The 25,540-nt window shown below is 42.5% G+C and overlaps 1 protein-coding gene across 8 annotated transcripts in view; it reads left to right on the plus strand.

Annotated features, from left to right (window-relative positions):
* Nucleotides 1-23,763, plus strand: part of LOC147110459 (E3 ubiquitin-protein ligase MGRN1-like) — a 152,806-nt gene extending 129,043 nt beyond the window's left edge. For 4 of the 8 annotated variants that reach the window (XM_086000452.1, XM_086000449.1, XM_086000447.1 and 1 more), the window contains 5 exons: nt 1,461-1,684; nt 2,485-2,605; nt 9,843-9,888; nt 11,559-11,660; nt 21,417-23,763. In XM_086000452.1, the coding sequence (XP_085856578.1) occupies nt 1,461-1,684; nt 2,485-2,605; nt 9,843-9,888; nt 11,559-11,660; nt 21,417-21,529 (606 nt within the window). In that variant the 3' untranslated portion in view covers nt 21,530-23,763. Of the gene's footprint in view, nt 1-1,460; nt 1,685-2,484; nt 2,606-9,842; nt 9,889-11,558; nt 11,661-15,116; nt 15,163-21,416 lie in introns of all 8 variants that reach the window. The other 4 variants (XM_086000450.1, XM_086000453.1, XM_086000451.1 and 1 more) reach the window with 4 other exon arrangements.
* The last annotated feature ends 1,777 nt before the right edge of the window (nt 23,764-25,540 follow it).

Genomic DNA, 25,540 nt, shown 5'->3' on the forward strand with positions numbered 1-25,540 from the left:
TACTAGTCACCATGTTGCTGGAGTTGACCCTCTGGCATACATCCCTCCAAGCTCGTCAGTAGTCCTTATGATTCGGCCTCCTGCCATTGTCTGGGTAGAGAACATCTCACCGGCGCGCCACTGCGGCCACCAATTGCTCCAGAGCCTCATTGGTGAAGCGCTCTGCTCTGTCTCACCTTCTCCATCTGGTCCAAGTTTTTAGCGCCAGAGAAGGGCCTGCGCCGATTCTGAGGCCTACAAGGCGCAGAGTGTGGATGCTGAAGCTGACTGACCCACCCCTTTAAGAGCTGGCCGGCGCCTGGAAGTCTCGTGTTCATCGGTAATTGAGAGCACCTGCGCTGCGCCCGTCCGCTCCGATATTGGGTTGCGCCGGAAGTTTAGCGCCTTAGGAGTCCCGTGTAATGCCTGAATTCGTGCCTCAATCACCTTTAGGGGCGATGCAACCCAATATCGCGCCAGGTGGCGAAAAGTTGCGTCTGGCTATAAACTTTGCGCTGCGCCAATTCTAACGCCCCAAGCGGGGCTATACCCAATTTCTAGGCCGTAATGTTTTGTCTGACAACCTATTAGTATTATAAAAGCTAGGTACTGTATGTGAATATGTTATGTTTGTTTGTTACACTGTTGATTCCTTACTAATCAAAATACCACTGTCTTGGTATACTCTTTGAATTGTGCAATAGGGTAAGAAAAAATAATTGAATGCACTCAATTATTACTTGCATTCCATCTTAGGACAGTGTTTGCATATACAGTCTACTGTTTAATTGACAGTAGCAAACTCTAGGCAAAGTTAGGTGTTAGATAGTGATCAATTAGAATGTCCTTTTTACTGTATTCTTCATTTAAAATATATTCAGAAGTTTTGATTAACCTAATTAAGTTAGTGCAGTGAATTAAATTCCAGGTCACATCCATGTACACTGAGGTCCCACAAAACATGAGTGTGATAATTGAGTAACATTCTTATTATGACCTAAATGTTTATTTTAATGCTGCAGTGTGCAAACTGAAACCAAACAAAATCGGTCCATGTGGGGAGACAGGAATTTCCTCAGACCTTTTGTTAGTCTGAGGGCCAATTGACTTAATTGCATCCACCACTTCAGTCAATTATTGTTTGTTTTTTCTAAGAAAAATACTGTTTGCTGGTTTAACTGATGGGTAGCAGCTTTGGTGCCTCATCATCTGTAAATTTATTTGCTTTAGATGGTTATATTTTCCCTTGAGGGTGAAGGAAAGAAAGGTTGAAAACAAATGTTTGGAATATATTTTAGGCCAATTCTTTCTCAGCTTTAGGAAGTAAAACATTGGGATCAGTTACTTGGCAAGTAAATACCTTAAAGAAAGTTAGGTTATACCTTCTTGCACTTCAGATCTTTTTGTTTGCCTCTTCCTATTTTTTATTTGTAAAGCTATTTAGAGCAATTCTGAGCTAATTGATTCTTCTAAATCTTCAGACATCTGACCACATTCCTCCTGGATTTGAGCCAGTTTCCCTACTGGAAGCTTTAAATGGACTTCGATCAGTTTCTCCATCTATCCCTTCTGCTCCCCTATATGAGGAAATAAACTATTCTGCGATTGGGGATGGCTTGTCTCCATCAGGCAGGCAGCTGTCAGCAATGGACAGGATGGTAGATAACTGTCCCCAAAAGCCCAAATTGAGCAAATCCTCAGAAAGGTAAGTGTCCAACAACCATCTCATCTGTTTGGTCTTGTTTACCGTGACAAAATTCTAAATCCCTAAAGTAATAGTTTAAATGGTTTCCACTGGTTTATGGAACTTGCGTACATCTATTTTGACATTCTAAGCTTCAGTGATGCCTGTTTTCAATTTCATATAGTTCTCGTATAGAAGCATTCAACAAATGAGGCTATTGCTGATATCAGTAGCTTTTATGATTTGCTAAAATTATTTAAAAGAAAATCCTCAGGCTAGTTTTAAGTTCTGAAATGGAAACATGCCATGTACAACGACAATCATTTTAAATCAATCATTTATTTTTAATTAAATCTTGGCTGATATTTGATTACCAGGTTGGAGATAGGAAGGGTAAAAAAAAAAGACCAGAGGAGCGAAATACTGGAAAAGAGGGAAAATTTACAAAATGAGTGCTGTTTTGTTGTTCACAGACCTCAGAGTAGCATTGATATAACTAGCTAGATGTCCATAGACCAGATTGCTTGAAGCAACATTAGAGAACCTCAAGGGCAATAAATTATAAATACTAAAATTGTAAGCTTGGATCAAAATTCCTCACTAACTTTGTTATCATACTTTTAGTATGTTCTCATTTGTGTGTAAGAAAAAATATCGGAAAAATAAAATACATAATATACAGCAAAAGCCTGACTTGACCAGAGAGGTTTGTGTATATAGCTCTACACTGAGCCAGTTGACCTGATGGAGTTTTAAAAAAAATCTATATCTACACTGTTTAATTAAAAGCATGTCTAATTTAAAAATGTACAATCATTTAGCAGCCTGAGGTCTCCATCTTCTCCAATACAAGAAGAGGATGAAGAAAAACTTTCTGAAGATTCTGATGTGCTGTTACAAAAGAATGGACCACAACTATCAAATGAATCTAGCTCAAAAGAAGTAAGTTATAGTGGCAGGCTGTTGGGATCGACTAAAAGAAAAATTAGTTTAAAGGAGCTATTTAGCTAAGCAAATTTTGATTATAATTATTGAACAATTTTTTTTTTTTTTTTTTAGTACAATTCCATGACCAAGTTTGCAAATGTATTAATTAATTTACGTACTTTAAAACTCAGTCAGTTATCGATTGCAACCAGAAACAGTTGGTTGTACTGGATATGTGGTTGGCTGACCATTGGGGAACACCACTGTCTACCATCCTCCAGTCTCAATGAATAAAAGGAACCTGGAGCTAATCTTAATGTTGTCAAGCTAAGATCATTATTCGACTTCCTCCTTGCTCCTTCCCCCATCCCATCCAAATATAAATCGACCAAAACTCTAGATTATTGTCTGAAATCGTTGAACTTAATGTTGAGTCCAGAAGGTTGTAAAGTGTCTAATAGAAAGATGAGATGCTGTTCCTCGAGCTTACGTTGAGCTTCATTGGAATAGTGTAAGAGGCCGAGAACAGAGAGGTGGGAGTGGAGCGGAGAATTAAAGTGACAAGCGACCGGAAGCTTGGGGTCACCCTTACGGACGGAACGGAGGTGTTCCGCAAAGCGGTCACCCAATCTGCGTTTGGTCTCCCCAATGTAGAGGAGACTGCATCGTGAGCAGCGAATACAGTATACTAAATTGCAAGAAGTACAAGTAAGTCGCTGTTTCACCTGGAAGGTAGTATTTGGGGCCCTGGACAGTGGGACGGGAGGCGGTAAAAGGGCAGGTGTTGCATCTCCTGCACTTGCATGGGAAGGTGCCGTGGGGAGGGGAAGGTGCTGTTGGGGGTGATTGAGGAGTGGACCAGGGTGTTGCGGAGGGAGTGGTCCCTTCGGAATGCTGAAAGGGGAGGTGAGGGGTGATGCGCTATCAATTACTCATAAAAGACGGAGAGTTAGGAGAGTAACTAAAAGGCTTTTATTAACAAAGAACAGAGCATGCCTCTCGTGGTTGACTGGTTTCCAAGAAGGCAGGGGGCTGCAGAGCAGTCACCTTTATACCTGGGCATGTGGGTGGAGCCAGGGGCGGAGCCAGCTGAGGCATGCATAGATACAACAGTGCAACAACAACAACAACGGTGAACAACAATAACAGTGGTTTACCACATTCACCCCTTGTTTAAAATTGAGTCCGGTGGGGTGAAGTGTACTAAAGGTTCGTGTAAGTAAGTCTATCAGGTGGCCTTGTATGCCGTCCTGATCGTCGTGGTGGCGGCGGTGATGGTGCAGCATCCAACGTTGAATCTGGCGTCTCATTGAGTGGTTGGGTGGTCAATGACGGGTCCTGGAGCTGCGGCATGCCGTCTACCGGGGTTGGGTTGTGGGTAGTGGTGGATGGCAATGGTAGTGTTTCAGGGGCACCCGAAGGTGCGAGGTCTCGTATGGAGACTGTGTCCTCCCGCCCGTCCGGGTACGCCACGTAAGCATACTGGGGGTTGGCGTGGAGGAGGCTCACCCTCTCGACCAGGGGGTCCGTTTTATGGGACCTCACGTGCTTCCGCAGTAGGACGGGTCCTGGAGACGTCAGCCATGTCGGTAGCGAGGTCCCTGATGTGGACTTCCTGGGGAAAGTGAACATTTTTTCATGGGGGGTGGCATTGGTGGCCGTACAAAGCAGTGACCGAATGGAGTGGAGCGCCGCAGGGAGGACCTCCTGCCAGCGAGGTGTCGGAAGGCCCTTAGATTTTAAGTTTAAGAGGACGGCCTTCCAAACCGTTGCGTTCTCTCTTTCCACCTGGCCGTTCCCCCGGGGGTTGTAGCTGGTGGTTCTGCTTGTAGCAATACCTCTCGTGAGCAGGTACTGACGGAGTTCGTCGCTCATAAAGGATGAGCCCCGGTCACTATGGATATAGCTAGGGAAGCCGAACAAGGCGAAAAGGTCATTCAGACCTTTAATGACCGTGGTACTGGTCATGTCTGGGCAAGGGATGGCAAACGGGAAACGGGAGTTCTCATCAATTATGTTGAGGAAGTACACGTTGCGGTCAGAGGAGGGGAGGAGCCCTTTAAAATCGACGCTCAGGCGCTCGAAGGGGCGAGTGGCCTTGATCAGGCTTGCTCTGTCTGGCCTATAAAAATGCGGTTTGCACTCGGCACAGATTTGGCAGTTCCTGGCCATGGTCCTGACCTCCTCGATGGAGTAGGGCAGGTTACGGGATTTGATGAAATGGAAGAACCTGGTGACCCCCGGGTGGCAGAGGTCATTGTGGAGGGTCTGCAGTCTATCAACCTGCGCGTTGGCGCATGTACCACGTGATAGGGCATCTGGGGGCTCATTGAGTTTCCCAGGCCGGTACAAGATATCGTAATTGTAGGTGGAGAGTTCAATTCTCCACCTCAAGATCTTGTCGTTCTTGATTTTGCCCCTCTGCTTATTGTTAAACATAAAAGCTACTGAACGCTGGTCAGTGAGCAGGGTAAATCGTTTTCCGGCCAGGTAATGCCTCCAATGTCGCACTGCTTCCACAATGGCCTGGGCCTCCTTTTCGACAGAGGAGTGTCGAATCTCGGGGCCCTGGAGGGTCCTTGAGAAAAAGGCCACGGGTCCCCCCGCCTGGTTAAGGGTTGCAGCTAGGGCGAAGTCGGATGCGTCACTCTCCACTTGGAAAGGGATGGACTCATCCACTGCGTGCATTGTGGCCTTCGCAATATCTCTCTTTATGAGAGTGAAGGCTGCACATGCCTCTGCTGTCAGGGGGAAGGAGGTGGACTTGATGAGGGGTCTGGCTTTGTCCGCATAGTTGGGCACCCACTGAGCATAGTAAGAGAAAAACCCTAGGCATCTCTTCAGTGCTTTTTGGCAGTGGGGGAGGGGGAGCTCCATAAGGGGGCGCATTCTGTCGGGGTCGGGGCCGATGACTCCGTTCTCCACTACGCAGCCAAGAATGGCGAGGCGTGTGGTGCGAAACATACATTTGTCCTTGTATGTTAGATTCAGCCGCTGGGCCGTACGGAGGAATTTCTCTAGGTTAACGTCATGGTCCTGCTGGTCGTGGCCGCAGATGGTGACGTCGTCTAGATAGGGGAAGGTGGCCTGCAGCGTGTTCTGGTCAACCATTCGGTCCATCTCCCTTTGGAAGACCGAAACCCCGTTGGTGACGCCGAAGGGGACTCGGAGGAAGTGGTAGAGACGACCGTCAGCTTCAAAAGCTGTGTACTGGCGGTCCTCAGCCCTGATGGGGAGCTGGTGGTATGCCGACTTCAGATCAATCGTCGAGAACACCCGGTATTGTGCTATCTGATTGACCATGTCAGATATGCGGGGGAGTGGGTATGCATCTAACTGGGTGTAGCGATTGATCTGTAGTCAATAACTAGGCGCTGTTTTTCGCCAGTCTTCACTACCACCACTTGTGCTCGCCATGGGCTAGTGCTACCCTCAATAATCCCTTCCTTCAGGAGTCTTGCTACTTCGGATTTAATGAAGCTCCTATCCCCGGCACTGTACCGCCTGCTTTTGGTAGCGATGGGCTTACAGTCGCGGGTGAGGTTAGCGAACAGGGGGGGGGGGGGGGGGAGACTATAAGCGTGGAGAGGCTGCAAATGGTGCGCGGCGGGCGATTTAAAAGCTGCTGGCTGCGGACTGTGAGTGGGGGGAGGGGTCCGCCGTACGCTAATGTGACACTTTTATGGTGGCATTGAAAATCCAACCCCAGTAGAACGGCAGCGCAGAGATGGGGCAGGACAAGAAGTTTAAAATTTTTGTATTCTGTGCCCCTTACTGAAAGGGTCACTACACAGTAGCCACCGACGTCTGCTGAATGGGATTTGGAAGCCATAGAGATCCGATGGCGCGTTGGCAGGACCGGGAGAGAGTAACTGCGCACCGTGTTGGGGTGGATAAAGCTCTCCGTGCTCCCGCTGTCGAAAAGGCAGGTAGTGGCGCGGCCGTTTACCGTAATGTCCATCATGGACCTGGACAGTTGGTGAGGGAGAGATTGGTCCAGCGTCACGGAGGCCAGCGTATGGTCGAGCGAGTCGCTGTGGTCGTCAGACGAGGCGGTGGTTGAGTCCGGGTCACCCGCGATTGGAGTTGGAGGCGTCCAAGATGGCGGACAAAATGGCTGCGCCCATGATCCCGATCCCCACGCGGCTGGAGGTGTCCAAGATGGCGGACAAGATGGCTGCCCCCACGGTTCACACGCGGCGCTGCTGGCGTTAGCGGTTTTACCTTTGCAGGCGCTGACGTAGTGTCCTTTCTTCCCGCAGCTAGAGCAGGTAGCGTTTTTCGCCGGGCAGCGTGCTCTGGGGTGTTTTGCCTGGCCACAAAAGTAACATTTCGGGCCCTTGGTCATCGCTGCAGCAGTTGGTGCCGGGGGTGGCGGTCCCATGACCCAAGTTTGCGGCGTCCACGGTGCGGAGCGGTTAGGGGAGAATGCGTCCATATTCCGGTGGGCCGCGTCTAGCGAGAGCGCGAGGGACACTGCCTTCTTCAGGTCGATTTCGCCCTTCTCCAGCAGTCTCTGCCGGGAGTAGTCGGACTTGAGGCCCGCAACGAAAGCATCTCGGATAAGTCCCTCCGTGTGTGTCGCGGCCGATACCTCTTTACAATCGCAGGCTCGGCCGAGTATCTGTAGTGCCCGTAGGAATGCCTCCACCGATTCCCCGGACTGCTGTTTGCGGGATCTCAGGAGGTGTCTGGCATAAACCGTATTTACCGGGTGTGTGTATTGTCCTTTTAGCAGATCGATAGCCGCCGCGTAGGTAGTCGCGTCCTGGATGAGCGTGTAGACTTGGTGGCCCACCTTGGAGGCCAGGATTTTTAGTTTGTTTCCATCTAGTGTCACGGCTGAGGCTTCCAGGTAAGCTTCGAAGCAACGCAGCCATTGTGCGAACTTGGTAGACGAACCCGCCTCTTGAGGGTCTAGGTCCAGGCATGTTGGTCTGAGGGCATGCAGCAGCGCCTGTTGCTCAGCGTTTGGTGCCGTCCTTTGCTGCAGCGCCTGCTGCTCAGCGTTTGGTGCCGACATTTTGTTCTTTGTTAATAAAATTGATGCGCTATCAATTACTCATAAAAGACGGAGAGTTAGGAGAGTAACTAAAAGGCTTTTATTAACAAAGAACAGAGCATGCCTCTCGTGGTTGACTGGTTTCCAAGAAGGCAGGGGGCTGCAGAGCAGTCACCTTTATACCTGGGCATGTGGGTGGAGCCAGGGGCGGAGCCAGCTGAGGCATGCATAGATACAACAGTGTGCAACAACAACAACAACGCACAAGGGGAAGATGCATTTGGTGGTGGGATCACGTTGGAGGTGGCGGAAATGGCGGAGGATGATCCATTGAATGTGGAGGCTGGTGGGGTGAAAGGTGAGGACAAGGGGAACCCTATCGTGGTTCTGGGAGGAAGGGGTGAGAGCAGAAGTGCGGGAAATGGAACAGACATGGTCGAGGGCCATGTCAACTACGGTAGAGGGGGATCCTCGGTTCAGGAAAAAGGAAGACATATCGGAAGCACTAGTATGGAAGGTGGCATCGTCAGAACAGATGCGATGGAGATGGGAGAAACTGGGAGAATAAAATAGAGTCCTTTATAGAAATGTCATGCAAGGAAGGTCAAGGATGACTAATGTAGAATGTAAGGTTAGATAGAATTTCTGGAATTTTGCTCATATTGGCCTGGATTTTGTGGTCAGTTGCCCATGGACTTTTGCACGGCAACTAATGTTAATTAAAGATCCATTTCAGCATGGTGCCCTCTACAGGGGACCTGTGGCATGTGTAAACAGCGTGTCTCTTTAACCAATCACATTGAAGAATCCTCACTGAGACATGCAGAGTCAAACCCAGGACGTGTCAATTAAAATATTTAATTCAATGTAAAATTGTGTACAGAAAGCAAAATGGAGAGGGAAAGAACGATGGGATTAAGAGAGAGAGAGATATAAAAGAGACGGAAAGAAAAGGTTTTTAAAAAAAATTAATTAAAAAACAATCTCCAATAATTAAATTCTGAAGGAATGAGACTCCACGATTGTAAAAGTAGATTTTCAGTGACCGGGAGGTTGTTTGCCAGTAATTAAGACTTAGCACCAACGTTCCACGTAATTTTTTTTCGATGCACGGCCCCTTTTAAGGGGCTGCGCGACCCATTCATAGTTTTGCTCATTTTAACATTGCAAAAGCTGTTCCCAGGTTACGTGGGACCGGCAGAGACGTTGGGGAACGTTGCTCACCACGCTGTTAAAAATTCACTTACATTTGAATGGACAAGTTCTAACTTTTTTTGACGCGTTTACTAGATATCTAGTGGGTAAGTACAGCAACTTCACGCCCTCCCTGTGTTTTAATGCCGAGTCTCTCGGTGAGGTACCGGTGTAACAAAGCTTCTGGAGGAGCAGGGCAAATTGGACAGCAACTTCCTGATTTCCTCTTCTAACTGCATGTGCGGACGGTAGAAGTTGCTGTCTGATTTACTCCATAATAACGGTGAGTGCTGATAGCTTCACCGTTATTCCTACCGCAAAATCCGAGCCAAATTTACATTTGGGGATACGAGTAGAAACTTTGCCTGGGATGAAAGTATTCGATCTTTATTAGCTGTCTGGGTCCCAAGTGAAATGGGTTTGGGCAATTTCAAACCAAAGCCTGACGGGCTGAGATCCACAACATAAAAGTGTCTTTAATTTGGCACTATTTGTCAGTCTTACTCAGACAAAAAGTTTGCTATTGTTGGAAATGAAACTGTTGCACTGATTCATGGATGGACCACTGGTTTGAGATTGGGGTTAAGATGCATTTTTTTTGCAGAGAAGAGGGATTTTTATATCTGCTTTACCTGAGCTCAATTTGGTTGATAATACTTTTAATGCAAAAAGTATGTGAATACGCCTAAACCTATATAAAAGATGAGTTGCTATTTTAAATCTATGTTTTTAAAAGTGTAACTTACATACAGTCACCGCAGGTTTCTTGTTCTTAAACAGAAATAATTTAGTGGGGTGGGTGAGTGAAACTTACTTCAGGTTTTATGTTATTGGAAAGTTTGGAAGAATATTCACTTTGTCCTTAATCAAGTAAAATAAGTGCAAGTTTCCTTTTAAAGTCAAAATATATTTCACAATGAAGATACAAATATTCTGTCATGTGCTCATTTACCAGTATTGTCATATAGTTAGAAAAGTATGGGAATGTGAAATTCAAAAAATTCTATTGAAGCTCTGACTACTGTATGCCAACCAACTTGGGTTTCTGCTTTTCAGAGTACTAGAACCGAAGAATCCCCAGAAATATGCACACAAAATCAAGGTGAGATCATAGAATCACAGAATAATGTAGGACAGAAGGAGGCCATTCAGCCCATTGTGCCTGTGCCAACTAATATCTACCTATGCAAAATGATTGTTACACTTTCAGTTAATCAGTATCTGCCCACATAAAATGGCTTTGATTTAATTTTAAAGGATCTTCTTGTGTCATTTGTATTTTAATTTTTCTTCATCTTTATGTTCCTGAATTCTCTTTCTTAAATACACACACCCCATACACACACTCTTTCCCCCCCGCCCGCCCGCAACGCACAACCTTTAGCCATTCAGTCAACTTCACTTTTGAGTCAGCTACTAAAAGATCTGCAAAAGCAGCTCAGATAACTCCTCCTCAGATTTCATCCTTCCCTGTAGGAATGCACTTAACCTGCACTTGTCACCTTACCTAATGGGAGAAACTTAGTGTGACCACAGTACAACAACACTAATTTGCATTTATATGGCACTAATAACAGGTTTAATTCACTGAGCATTGCTATATTCATAGATCTTATGAACGATGTCTATAATCTAATTTAACAATCCTGTCTCCTTGTGTTTGTAATATATATCTATAGCGGCCTTTTATTGTTGCATGGGTCATCTAACCATGTGATAGCCATGAACCTTGTGGGATCCCAGTAACGATCCATCCTTAAACAGTTGACACCACAGATTTAATCAGAAGTGTCAGCCATGGCTCAGTGGGTAGCACTCTCTCACCTCTGAGTCAGAAGGTTGTGGATTCAAGTCCCACCCAGAGACTTGAGCACAAAAATCTAGGCTGACACTCCAGTGCAGCGCTGAGGGAGAGCAGCACTGTCAGAGGTGCCGTCTTTCAGATGAGACGTTAATCCGAGGCCCCGCCTGCGCTCGCAGGTGGACGTAAAAGATCCCATGGCACCGTTTCGAAGAAGAGCAGGGGAGTTCTCCCTGGTGTCCTGGCCAATATTTATCCCTCAATCAACATAACAAAAAGCAGATTATCTGGTCATTATCACATTGCTGTTTGTGGGAGTTTGCTGTGCGCAAATTGGCTGCCGCCAACAGAGATTACACTTCAAAAAGTACTTCATTGGCTGTAAAGCGCTTTGGGACATCCGGTGGTCAGGAATGGCGCTATATAAATGCAAGTCTTCTTTCAGATCTACACAAGGCAGCCATTTATTTTAATTTTTTTACTTTTACTTTTAACATTCTGTTAGACGGAGAAAGTAAGACTGGGGAAACTTAGAATGTGGCCACAAACCAGCAAGAACTTTCATCTGTTTGATTTAAAACCCCTCATAGTACAATAACCCAATCCTGTGACCCCCCTTTTTATGTAGTCATGACCATTAATAATCCAGTTAAAATCCAGGAATGCCACCAAATTATGCTGACCCCAAAAAATCATTGTTTCCATCATGCACTGAAGAGTACCAACGACCCCAATATGCTAATATATTCTCGTATAGCTACTGTTACAGTACAACTTTTTTTAAAGGTGTACTGATCAGAGTCTGGCTTTAAAGTTACAGGAACAACAGTAAAAAAAAAAATCCATATATAAAAAAAATTATGGAAAGACAAGCGGAGTATTACCCCCAAGATGTCAGAAATTGATTTTCAGTGTAGCTGTGTAGACCTAGGTCGTTTCAGGGTGGTTCCTATCTATTTATCATCTTCCAGTTGACAGACCTCTCTCTGAGGAAATTGTACAAGATGGCAACAATGACCATGGCAGCCATGCTAAAGAAGATGGTGATGCTCCTCTGGAGATTTCCCTGCCAGGTACTTGCCCTTTATCTTTCTTTTAACAACTATATTTCTTCTATATGTACTCGGGATTTGAGATGTTGGTTTACTTAATTATGTAATGGAACTGAATGAGTGGTACACCTACAATTATGTATGCTTACCAAACATGAAGTACTTTTACAGCTGAAGTGAATGAACATTTTGGTCATTTATTTGGTAAGAAAACAAACCACAGCAATTTCTTGCATCATAACAATTGCTGCATTTCATTATATGTGCTTTGAGATGTTCATGAGAGATGTGATAAGGCTCTATGAAAGTGCAAGTCTCTCTTTTTGTTTCCCTTTTATTCCCCTCTTTCTCTTCCTCCCCCCATTGAAAGCTCCCAAATGATCCATACAGAGTTGGGAGGTCCCAGTGTTGATGAGAGCACTGCAGTTGGCCTCAGTGTCCTTGGGTTAAGGAGGGGAAAATCAACCAGGGTTCCAACTCCTGATCACTATCCAGCACTTCCTGTAAAGACAGTATTGTTTGTGTGTCGTGCCTCCCCCAGTGATTGAATAGCCTGCTAACACTCACTGTCTTGGTCCACACATGAATAATAACCACTTAGATGAGGTATAGGAAGGGTAACTGGTGCCTGTGGCACTATATACCTGCAAAGAGTCCATACTATCCAGAAGAGATAAATTGTTGAGAAATTGGCAAGTAAAGTGTAGCCTCAACTTACTGACCTTCCAATGGCCACTGAACAAATGCAGTGGTATGAGAAATCTCAAAACCTACTGCAGTGGTAATCTTGTTTTATTTTTTTTTCCTTTAACAACACCTATACATCCAACAACTATATATGTTATGTTTGTATGCCTACTTGAATGCTGTCAGCCTAAAAATCTGTAATAGAATGTGCTTTCCTATCTAAAATGTAATCTTTCTGGCTTTCACAAATGCTGTGTGTCAGAAGATAGTTTATGCATTGTCACAAGTCTTTGATCCTAAGTTTATGTTGTTTAGTTCCCCATATTATTTCAGCCTTGAAATTTGATAATAATTATGATATGTGGATTTAAAGAAAGGTTTAGAGAATCATAATTACATGGTTGTTATGACCTGGAATGCCCTACCAGAAACAGTGCCGGAAGCAGAATCCAAAATAGCTTTGCAAAGGGGAGTGGGTAAATATTTGATAAAGAAAAATGTGGAAGAGTATGAGGAAAGGACACGAGAATAGGACTAAGTGAATAGCCCTTTGAGGGTTGGCAGAGGCACAATTGGCCTCCTTCTGTACTGTAAAGTTCTGTGATTCTACACCCTTTAAAATTCCTCTCTTTCAAACAAGAATCTAGTTTACTTTTTAAAAAATGTATAGCCTCTGCTTCATCATTGGTTTATGGGAGAGATTCCATATTTTAATCGTCCTAAGAATGTGAATAGAATTTTTTTTCTAACCTCCCTTTAATTCATTTTGTGATCACTTTAATTTGTGCCCGTGTATTACTGTCTGGCTCAGCAATGGAAGCAAGCTATCACAATTTACGTTATTATAACTCTATCTTCTCAAGTCTCTCTTCATAACTGTAATCTCTCAGTCTTTTCACAGCTGTAATCCCTTATCCCTGATGACATCCTACTTGGTACCTTTTCCATAGTCCTCCTATAATGAAGTGCCTAAAACTGCATACAATATTTTAAATGCAAACTAACTAAAGTCTGCTATAAATTCTGCACCATCAGGTCCTGAAGACCTGTCTATCTTGAGTTTGAGTCATTTCTTTAGTACCATCTCTCTGAATAGTAACCTCCACTAACTATTCTACACCCATTTAAGTGGTTCTACAATCTCTGTATCCACCTCCTCTGTGAAAACTACAACAAAGTACTTAATCAGTATCTCTGCCATTTCCTCACTCTCTCCACTGCAAGCTTACCGCCTTCATCTCTTAGTCGGTCTACTGGTGTCTTGACTATCCTGTTAGTACTAATTTACTTAAAGAAAGCTTTTTGTTTCCTTATCTTTGCTAATTTTCTCTCCTATTCTTGCATGGCCTTTCTAATGTTCCTTTTGTAGATTTTCTACATATTCTTTACATTTATGCTGGGTTTCTTTTTCCTTTGTCTGACCTGTAAAGAGCTAAGTTTTTTTTTGTTTCAGATTTGACCTAATTTTTTCTATTCATCGATGGAATGCCAACCTCGATGCACTTTAAATTTTCCTTACTGGGACATCGTTGATTTGTACCCTTTCCCTTTCCTATATTTCCCATTGCTGATCTATGGTTCTTTTTGCTAATATTTCCTTCCATTTCATCTGAGCAAGGCCCCTTTTTACCTTGCTATAATATACACAGTTAGTTCCACTTAGACAAAAACCTGTTGAGTGATTATTGCTAATAATTGAAGGTAAATTGAAAATCTCATCACTTTCTGCCTCTACCTATTTTGTTCCCGTTAACTGTCCATCGTAAATCCTTGTTGCACAGAAACTGGCTATTCGGCCCAACCAGTCCATGCCGGCATTTATGCTCCACTCGAGCCTCCTCCCATCCTATCAGCAAAACACTGCATTCCCTTCTCCCTCATATGCTTATCTAGCGTCCCCTTAAATGCATCTATGCTATTTGCCTCAACTAAACCCTGTGGTAGCGAGTTCCACATTCTCGCCACTCTCTGGGTAAAGAAGTTTCTTCTGAATTCCCTATTTGATTTCTTGGTGACTATCTTATATTGATGGCCTCTAGTTTTGCTCTTCCCCACAAATGGAAACACTCTGTTTATTCCATCAAAATCTTTCACAATTTTAAAAACCTCTATTGGGATACCCCTCAGCCCCCTCGTTTCATGAAGCCCAGCCTGTTCATCCTTTCCTGATAATCCAATCTTAGCGAAGCACCTTTACTGTGCCAATTTGAATGGTTCTGTTCCTCACACCAGCCAACTCTATGGCCAGTTGGCTTTGATTTGAACCCGGCTTCCAGAGAGACAAGGATTGTGCGTTAAGCATAATTCCCCTCATGATTTTTATTGTTTCTGCACACTACAATTTCAGAGTAACAGTATGAAACTTCGCATATCAGAAAATCTTCCATTACAATTAAGTTTGCAAGATATTACCAACAGAAAATTACTACTGTAGTAATATATTCCATTCAGATTTCCTGATATCTGAAGACAGTATTCCGATAAACCAGTTATTTGTGTAATTGGAATTGGCCTGTATTTGTATAACAATTACATTGGAAAAAAATAAAACTGTTATGTTGCAAGCTAGTATGATACCAAATCCTCTGATGCGCCGTCACCCATAATTAGCTAGGAACATTCAATAGCTTAAACAAAATGCATTCTGACAAGTTTTTAAAAATGTTATTATTTCCCATCATTAATAAGGACCTTTTACGTTTCATTTTTGTGTGTTCTTTGTTGACTTACCTCCATTACCTATCTAATATATCCTTACCTTTCTATCCATAATTTTGTTGATTTGGGAAGCTCTGGGTCCCGATTCCTGCTCAATTGGTATAGAAGAGTAATTCTGGTATGTTAACACTCTTTATTGTTTTCCCTTTGTATGAATTTGAGTGCAAGTCAGCTATCGTGTTTTCACTTGTGTGCATGAAAATGTGTTTTTTTTAATTCATGCTGTTACACTTGGCCCTTTCAGGACTGAGTGGCCTCACCACCTCCCCCAGTCTCCAACCATTCCAGCCCTGAAACCTTGTCACTTTGCACTTTCTCCCCAGCTCCCTTCTGTCCTTTCCAAACTCTTCTATAAGACACACCTCCTGCTCCTTTGGTACCCTTCACTTCCACTCCTGATCACTCAGCTACCCCTCCTGGCTGCCATGGTTCTCTTTCCCCTTCAAAACAATGCTCTCCTTCCATTGCCCATCCATCATAAACTCCAACTTGTCCAAAATGTAACTGTCCTCATTCAGCCCCACACTAATGGCATTCGCCCATCATTCCCATTCTTGCTGCTCTACATTAGTTCCCTGTCTCCAATGCAATGTAAAATCCTTGTCACCCAATCCCTCCATGACTTTGCTCCTCCATGCCCCTGCTTCATATGCAACCCCTCTCTCCTTTTGCACCAGCATTGGCTGAAAGAGCCGTCAGCCACTTTGGCCCTACTCTCCAGACTCCTTTTATAAGCCTCATCAAAAACCCTTTCAACCTACCCGTCCACTTCCCCTTTACAGTAGTCTTCCTGGATTATATACCTTTTGAGCTGGAGGCCCTGCTTCCAATCCCCTGATAAGCTACTGGTTATCCAGTTTCTTGAAGACATGTAATTGGCTCCCATATTTCCTTCTCTTTACATGTGGATGAGCTTTTGACTTCTGCTGGGCTCCTTTTCATGTTCGTGGCATCCTGTTCAACCAGAACTGAGCTTCAAACCCACATCCTGTACATCACCAAGACCACTTATATCCACCTCTGCAACATCAATTGAATTGTCCCCTACTGCCACAGAAACCTGTTATCCATGCTTTTGTTGACTTTAAACGGGATTACTCGTGTCCTCCTTGCCATCCTTCACTCTCTGTAAACTCCAACTTGTTCATAACTCAGTGCCTATGCACTGTCCCACACTAAGTGCTACTTGCCCATCACACCCATCCTTGCTGATCTACACTGGCTCCCTGTCCCCCAATATATTGAATTAAAAATACTCAAGCTCATCTTCCAAATGCTCTATGGCCTCATCCCACCTTATCTCTGCAACCTCCTCCAGCCATACATTTCCTACCACTTCCAAATCTGGCCTTTTGTGCATCCCCCTTCTCTCTTCACCCCACCATTAGTGGAAGAGCCTACAGGACAATGTTCCCTCTTTTTTTTGGTGCGTGGTCCCTTTAAATTTGCTGCGCGGTATTTTTCCAGCAGCAGCAGCTGGTGAGCGGCCTGCGTGGGACCTCCCGATTGGTGTGTGGCCGCGCACCTTGGGGGGAACATTACTACAGGAGCCTCAGCCCTACTTTGGAATTCCTTCCTGAATTTCCTGTGTGTCCACTTTTCTTTCCAATATTTAAAAAACCTTCTCAAAAGGTAATCTTTTGCACCATGGCTCATTGCCCATTTCCTTTGGTTTTTTTTCTTCCCAACGCACCCCCCCCCCCCCCCCCCTCCCCCTTAAAGCTCCTTGGGACATTTTCTCCATTCTACAGCATCCCTAACTTTAGCACACTTTTAGCATTTGTCTATGTTTTGATTTTCAGTTGGTAATGCAATAAGTTTTAAGATAGAATGTCCTGAAGGTGTACTGTATATGATGCACATTTTGAACTTATTTGCCACAAGCAAGGCTCGGAATGCTGCAGTACTTAAAATACCATTAGATGTTCTGCTATTCCAATTTGTGCTTCCATTGAAACAAAATTTTAAACAATTGGGGTCAACAACGGTTTAAAAAATATTACAGACTAATGTCTGCTGATACTTGTGAAATGCAGTTTTTGTGAATTAATGGCCCAGAAATTGGTGTCGGGGGCTTCCCGCGGGTGCAAGCCCCTGACCTACACTTACATAGCGCGCATAGTTGAAGCCTGGCCCTGCGTGGATTTCCTGTCAGTGGCCCGGTTCAGCTCCCGGTGCGCTGTGCTTGCGTAATCCAGCGGCGTAGTTAGTTCGATGAGCCGGCTGGGATCACGTGAGCATTGGGCAACCAATCGGAGGTTGCAAAAGTTCATTCATGAGTTTGATAGTAAGAACTGTCAAACTCATGAAAACTCAGGGCGCCCAAAACTACTTAAACTTCAAATAAAAGTTTTTTTTAAATCCCACTAATTAAATGAACTATTTAACTGTAAAAAACTAATTTAAACAATTATTCAAATTTTTGAAAAAAATAATTTTTTAACAAATCGGGTCTAAAATTACACTTACCTCACTGTAAAGTCTTTAAAAATAATAAACCTGTGGAAAAAAAATTCTAACTTTAATTGATAGACCACTTACCTTTTAAAACTAAGTACTTATGTCTGCTTTTTTCTCGCGTAAAAACTGGAGGTCTTATCGCACGGGCAACCCTGTATTTAAAAAAAAAAAAAGGAATTTCAGCGCGCACGCGCAGACTCCTGCGCACGCATTCCACCTCTGAACCCCTTGGTTCAGAGGAAAGGAAATGCCGGTTTTCCGCACATGCGCTGTGCATGCTGAAAACCAGCACTTCCATCGGGCCCACGCGTGAGTACACGGTGCTTACTCACGCGTTGGGACCCGAATTACTGGGCCAATATGTTTTATCCCCCTACACTGGTAGGAGGAGAGGCAATTTCTCATCTTGTGAATGCTAATTTATCAGTTTGACTTTAAAAAGGCTACACCAGATACTGTAGTAATCAAATTTTATATCTGCTCATCAAGCTTATCGGGTTCCTTTTCAAAAATGGTATCCAGCTTATCTAGTGTGTAGCTGAGCCATACAGATCAGGAAGGTACCAGTTTTGATTCCAGGTCTGCACTGATTTAGCTATTCGGAGCTGGGGAGCAATAAAAACTCTACAGTTGGCTTCAGTGCCACTGGGTTAATGAACTCGAAAATCAGCCGAGGTATCTGCTGATTGCTACCCAGTGGATACATGAAGCGTCACAGGTGCCTGTGTAACTAGCCCAATACAGGAGGACCGCCAATGCCTGTGTAACTTCCCAATAGGAGGACCGCTGGTGCCTGTGTAACTGTGCCCAATACACGAGGACCGCTGGTGCCTGTGTAACTGTGCCCAATACACGAGGACCGCTGGTGCCTGTGTAACTGCGCCCAATACACGAGGACAGCCGGTGCCTGTGTAACTGTGCCCAATACACGAGGACAGCCGGTGCCTGTGTAACTGTGCCCAATACACGAGGACCGCTGGTGCCTGTGTAACTGTGCCCAATACACGAGGACCGCTGGTGCCTGTGTAACTGTGCCCAATACACGAGGACCGCTGGTGCCTGTGTAACTGTGCCCAATACACGAGGACCGCTGGTGCCTGTGTAACTGTGCCCAATACACGAGGACAGCCGGTGGCTGTGTAACTGTGCCCAATACACGAGGACCGCTGGTGCCTGTGTAACTGTGCCCAATACACGAGGACCGCCGGTGCCTGTGTAACTGTGCCCAATACACGAGGACCGCTGGTGCCTGTGTAACTGTGCCCGACACACGAGGACCGCCGGTGCCTGTGTAACTGTGCCCGATACACGAAACCCGCCGGTGCCTGTGTAACTGTGCCCAATACACGAGGACCGCCGGTGCCTGTGTAACTGTGCCCGATACACGAAACCCGCCGGTGCCTGTGTAACTATGCCCAATACACGAGGACCGCCGGTGCCTGTGTAACTGTGCCCGATACACGAAACCCGCCGGTGCCTGTGTAACTGTGCCCAATACACAAGGACCGCTGGTGCCTATGTAACTGTCCTGCGGAACTGTACCTGCCACATGAGGGGATAAAATTGGCAAAGTGAAGAAAACTGAACCATTTTCTTTTCTGACTTCCACATATTATATATGCTTCTCATTACATGTTTACTCATTTTCGAATGTTTTATACAAGTCTCGTTAGCAGCATTTTCACTGGATTATTCTTGAAAGCTCACATTTCTGATTATTGAATTAAGATGTTCTCGGGCATACTGAAGAATCTTCCGTCCTGTATCTTACAATAGATTTTGTTTGAGGTATTTCACACTTCCACTCAGAGAGGTCCTTTCTCCCACTGTACAGGTTTCTTCTGTGCTCTCTGTGCAATCTAGTCCAATGTTCATTTCAATCTGTGAAACCTAGTGATGGAATTTGGGATGAATTAGTGTGCAGTCAATATTAGCAGGTACCTAATAATTGCATGACAGAAATCCAACGAATAGTATAGGGATGAACTACTGTACATACATATGATAATCCCTCTGGTTTTGAAAGTATAACATTGTATTTGTGAAGACTACTGTACAATACTTATACTTCTATCAAACATGACCTATGATCAATAAGTTATTTCTCGGCTGATGCGCCATCAATTACTCAAAAGACTGAAGTTGAGCGAGTAACAATCAGGCTTTTATTAACTAAAGAATGAAGGTCTTGTCTCGAGTGGTCGACCCGTCCAGAATACTAAGGGACTGGGAGGTAGTCACTTATATACCTGGAATAGTGGGAGGAGTCAGCCGAGGCATGTCCAGACCTGTACCTAGTGGAATACACATACAGACACAGACAGGTATGACAGTGGTTTACCACATCGGCCAACTGTTAGTTTACTTTTGTTATCCAGGGATATTCAGAGTTCAAATTAGGAAATTAATGAACAATTCTGCAAATACACACTATAATAGAAATTGAATTTCAATAAACTACATAGTGAAATTTTTGATAACTACCACCATTTCAAACAATTGCCTTTCTTTTCATGGTTTGCAAATTGAGATTGTTCATTGAAAAATTAATTTGAAGGTGCAATTTTGTGGAAAGGTCATTCTTGTAAATTAATATCTCGTGAACCGTTCAAGTTATGATCATTTCTGACTTAATTAAAGGAGTACTCCAGGGACCATTGGAAAAAAATGCCATACTCCTGATTCTAAATGTCATCTGTTGGTGTTTTTTATAACTAAATTATTTTACTTGTCTCAAATGTAAATAGTCATTTTTATTTTGCCATCATTTGTTCTACATGTCTCAAGCTGCGGTACTATTTCCTTCATTCTCTGCTAAATTTACAAAGTACTCTGATGCTCCAGTATGACTTGCAATGACATACCAATGCTCAGGTGCTATGTAAATGCTCCACTGCCTTCTATGCTGTGCTTAGTGTTTGCCTTGTGCTAAAACAATCAAAATGTGCGTCATCATTCATAATATACCCAAGCAACATTAGCCAATCTTTAAAATTCTAATACTGCCCTTGTAGGTAATAACCACAGCTCTGCTGTTACTTTATCCTCATTTATTTATATAATGAGAATTTTCTGAGGCAGCCTCAGTTTTCCATAAGTCTCCTGCTTTGTGCAAGGCCTCACCAATGTTGAGACACCTTGGAGAGTTCTGCCCAATTACTGTTTCCTTTAACAGGTAGCAGTAAAAGGGTGTCTCCAAACAGATGTTCAAGAAATGGAGTATCTTTACCTTGTGTTTTGTATCTCCAATTATTACTCATAAATGAGCAAGTCCACCTCGCCTCCTCCCCCCAAAATGTGATATTTATCAAACATTAAAAACATATGCAGCTTATTAAAATACATGAATATTCTCAATCATGGCTGCTTTAGCTGCCTCGTGAAGTTCTCATATCTACATAAAAATACTTAAATGAGGATAAAGTGGCAGCGGAGCTGTGGTTATTAACTACAGGGACAGTACCAGAATTTTGCGTTCAGTCAATAAAGCCTTAACATCCTTGGTGTTGCCTTTGATGAATAATTTTGGTTTGATTATTTTTCTTGAGGCTTATTCAAGGATGCATCTGTGCTAAGGATCATCAGTTTCTTTAATGAATTAAGTGATTAGACCGAGATTGATTATTTCAGTTTTAATTTAGAGACAGATGGCGAATGTTGGTTTAAAGAGACACTATCTTCATGAAAAAATGTTTGACCTTTTTTGTTTCCTTACATACAGTACAGCAACATAAATCACATTGCCATCTCACTTACATATGATGAAACGACAAATAGCTCCTTCTCTTCCCAAACAGAAAAATATACAGTGGCCCAGTATATTATTGAATGTGAAGCAGTCATAGCCACTTGGCTGAATTATAGTCACCTGAAATGTGAGGAGATATTTCTCATTTATGTATTTTTCTTCAGGAACTTCAGATTCGACTGAGAGCCTGAAAAGCCAGAGCACCAACAGCTCGTCTCAGCCTCTTCTTGCTGCCTCTAATACTGTCCATATAGAGGATGAGAACCAGGTTCCTTGAGAATTTGAATCAACAACAGAATGACCAATTGCTTGTGCCATTTAAGCTCTGCTGTTCCTGTGTCACAGATTTGTCTTCATGATGTACTTAACTGTCTTGTTTTGTAATAGTTCGCCATGTTTTATGGTGTGCTAATTTGACATTTACACCATATATTTTTAAAGGAGCCATGTGACCCAAACTTGTTTCCTCTTTACATTTCCCTAACTTTGGCAGTTTGACTAATCTATTCCAAACAACGTTCAAATTTCTAATTTATAATGGTTATTGTTCTGTAATATATTCCAGAGCACATTTATTAATTAGGCGCATTAAACTTTTTTTTCCTACTGATTGCAGAGAAAACCAAGACAGCTCATTGTACTTGCTCAGGTTTTCATTTTATAAGAAAACAAAATGAACACTTGGTAGTTTAACTGAGAAATTCAATTGCACAAGGTTAAAGTATAATATCCAAGACACTTATTTATTGATGACTCCACTTAACATAGATTGAAGCTGTTTTGGATCTTTGCACCGCAGGAATTAACCGTCGATAATGCATGATTGGTTTAAAGAAAAAACTTGCATTTAGATAAAACAGTGCTACAAATGTCCTAAGTTTGTACTTTGGACAGTATCTACTTTATCACCTGTGTAGAATGATTTCTTTCTTGCACAAGTCCCTTTTTAAAATTTTGTATCTTTCCAAACGTGCTGAAATGTCTGACTTTACTCTTTCCTATATGTCTTCTGTGAACTCATGGAAACTAAACCATGTTTTAGAATGTTGTGTACTATAGGTCTACTGTTCCAGGCTGTTGAAATGTGTACAGCTGATTATTTTACATTGCAGCCTAAAAAATATCATGATTTGTTTCATAAAGTATATAGTTTCTTCTGACTACCTTAACCTTCATGTACATGTACATTAAGTATAATCTGTAGTAGTATTTTGTTGCATAGTTTGTGATATCTTGTAATCTGTCTAGCATTGGGGTGCCTACCTCACTAACCCATATGGCAGTAGAGTATTGAAGATTTGTCTAAAGCAAATATGGCCCACAATTTTCCTGGAGTTTAGAGCAGCAAAATCCCAAAGCTTTAGCCTGCAATCTGCCATTGCCTGGGTTTTACACTGGTCCTAAACCAATCTAATTACATGAGATTTTACTCTACCTTCTGTCGTGTCTGACTTTCAAAACAAATAATGGCGATTTGTAAGTGATGATGCATATTTACTTCAGACTTTAATTTGACCTATTTTCTTATAATCTTCACTAAAATTGCATAGATGTTGCTAAAATTTAATGCTGGTACTGTTGTATTTGTACATTGAATTTCTCCCCCCCAAAGTAGTTTCACACTAATCGTTGATGTTGATTTCCTTTCTGTAAAAGGGACTGTATCCCTTTTGCATCCCATTCTGTTTCTTCTTAACCATTTAACCAGTTTTCCATCAGATTTTTTATAAAGAACAACATTAATATAGAAGCAAATGGTAAAAATATGCAGGTGAATTAGAGCACAGATAAATACTTTGTAATAGCAAAAATGTTTTAATGTAGTTCTTTACTCAGTGTACACTTCCAATAGATTAAATACGCTGTCTCTGATTATGCTCATGGACTCTTCCCACTCCATTCAGCTCTACAAAAGGGAAATGATTAGCATATGTATAAGGTTTATCCACACTAAGCAAAATGTGTGTGTAACCTTTTGCTGTATTCACATTATTCTTGAATATTTATGATTTTTGGTCACATTAAGACAGTTCAGGTGATGTTAATACAGTATATTCATTCAGCTCCATCTGCTGACATTGTGTCCTTACTCTGTGCCTTGTACCTGATCTTATGATGAACGTATTTGTAAAAAAAAAAAATCTTGTCATTTGATCTGGTGATTGTGATTCAGCAAAATCTGGAATTTCAAACTGTTTTGAATGAAAATATTAATTTTCTATATACTGTACTGTAAATAGATGCTTAGTTGAATGTATTGTGAAATGACACTGAAAACATACATGAACAGCATAAAGTGGGTTATCCTGCAGAATCATGTTGATGCAGTTTTGTCTATTGTAGATTTTTAATATTTAGTCACTTATTTCCATAGAGCTTCATTGCTGCATTTATTACAGAATGTATCACGTGCATAATTTTAAAAGATTGAAGAAATTTGCTGTAATTTCATATAAATGTGATTTTGCATTTGTTTGTAGGATATGTATTGTAATAAAATGTTGCAACACATAAGATTTTAAGTCTATCTTTTACTACGCATTAAAAGGTAAAGGGTTATCCCTAAAATGCAGCACCTGATCAGCATATTTGCAGAGTATTTCTGTATTTAATTAATTAATTGCACTTTCTATCATGGTAGTAAACCCTATGATCAAATAATAGCAATGGATACTGTAAATAGCCCTTCCAATTAGAAAGAGAAAGTTACTGAGCTGCAGCATTGTTATGGCAGGATAATTTTACTGATTAAATGTTTAATCTATCCTAAATCACTTTGCGGTTCCTCTGGTCTAACGTCCTACCCACCTTAAGGTTTTAATCCAGGAGGTTCACATGCATTTGTACAATTTGAATTGCACAGGTAAAACTTAAGCCACATAAACAAAAGTTTTGAATGTTAAAAATATTTAAGTATGAAACACTGAAGGTAGTTGAACTGCTTTATGATGTCACAGGAAGTTGCTGTGACATCAGTACACTTATTCTGACATAACCAGTGATACCTTCACACTAGAATGTCAGATCCCAAATATTAACACCTACTTTTATTGTACAGTATATGGAAGCTAGGATTTTCCCTTAATCATCCTGCAAATTAAATCCCAAAAGTATTTTTGGTCTAATCACAAGGTACATAAATAAGCAGGAGCCAGGTATCTGTTATCATTTCCCATGACGTCCTACTGCCAACCCACTCCCAAATGAACAGAAAAAAAGTTAACTGAAAACAAAAAGGTAAAAAATTGCTATATTTCTTTGTATTGTATACTTTTGTATTTCACTTTTTCTTGTTTATAACCTGCCCCTGCCTATAACCTGCCCCTGCCTATGTTATCCTAAAAGTAAAACAGCACTTTGTAGATTTTTGCTGCCATGCCTGTGTAAGATCCCTCAAGCTAACATCTCAGAATTATGTGAGAGAATTAAAATAAGAGGCACGCTCGGTGAAGAGGTAAGTACAGTGTAAGACACACATTGGACTGGTTTCCACATGGATGTTTGGTCCATTATAAGCTGCTGTGGGATTTATCTGGAAGGCTCTACATTGCATATTACATAGAATTTACAGCACAGTAACAGGCCATTCGGCCCTACTGGACTATGCCGATGTTTATCCTCCACACGAGCTTCCTCTCACCACTCTTCATCTCAACCTATCAGCATGTCCTTCTATTCCTTTCTCCCTCATGGACTTATCGAGCTTCTCCCTAAATATATCTATGCTATTCACCTCAACTACTTGTGGTATTGGGTTCCACATTCTCACCACTCTTTGGGTAAGGAAGTTTCTCCTGAATTCCCTATTGGATTTATTAGTGACTCTCTCATATTTATGGCCCCTAGTTTTGTACTCTCCCACAAGTGGAAACACCTTCTCTACGTCTACCCGATCAAACCCCTTCATTATTTTAAAGACCTCCATCAGGTCACCCCTCAGCCTTTTTTCTACAGTAAAGGGCCCCAGCCTGTTCAGTCTTTAATTGACATAACATAAATGGTTGATGGTTTCCGCTTTTTAGCCGATATAAGCAACTGCCTGTTTTAAATGTGGCTGTTTTAAGCAGTGGGTACCGTAGTTCCTTCATATTCATACTCCCTACTGGTAGGATCCCACGCATTATAAAATAATGCAGAATGAAATTTTCCTCAGCAAGTACATGACTTTAATTAAAAATATTGCAGAACTTCGCAGTGCAGCCATGACCTGCCTGTTGAAATGCATTCTGTGCGAGTACATGCTGAATGTAAGTGGCTACTAAAGAATCAGCACAGGCTTTGTTCAGTG

Source organism: Somniosus microcephalus, chromosome 11, assembly GCF_052327205.1.
Source record: "Somniosus microcephalus isolate GS21.2 chromosome 11, FLI_Smic_1.0, whole genome shotgun sequence".
NCBI classification, from domain to species: Eukaryota; Metazoa; Chordata; class Chondrichthyes; order Squaliformes; family Somniosidae; genus Somniosus; species Somniosus microcephalus.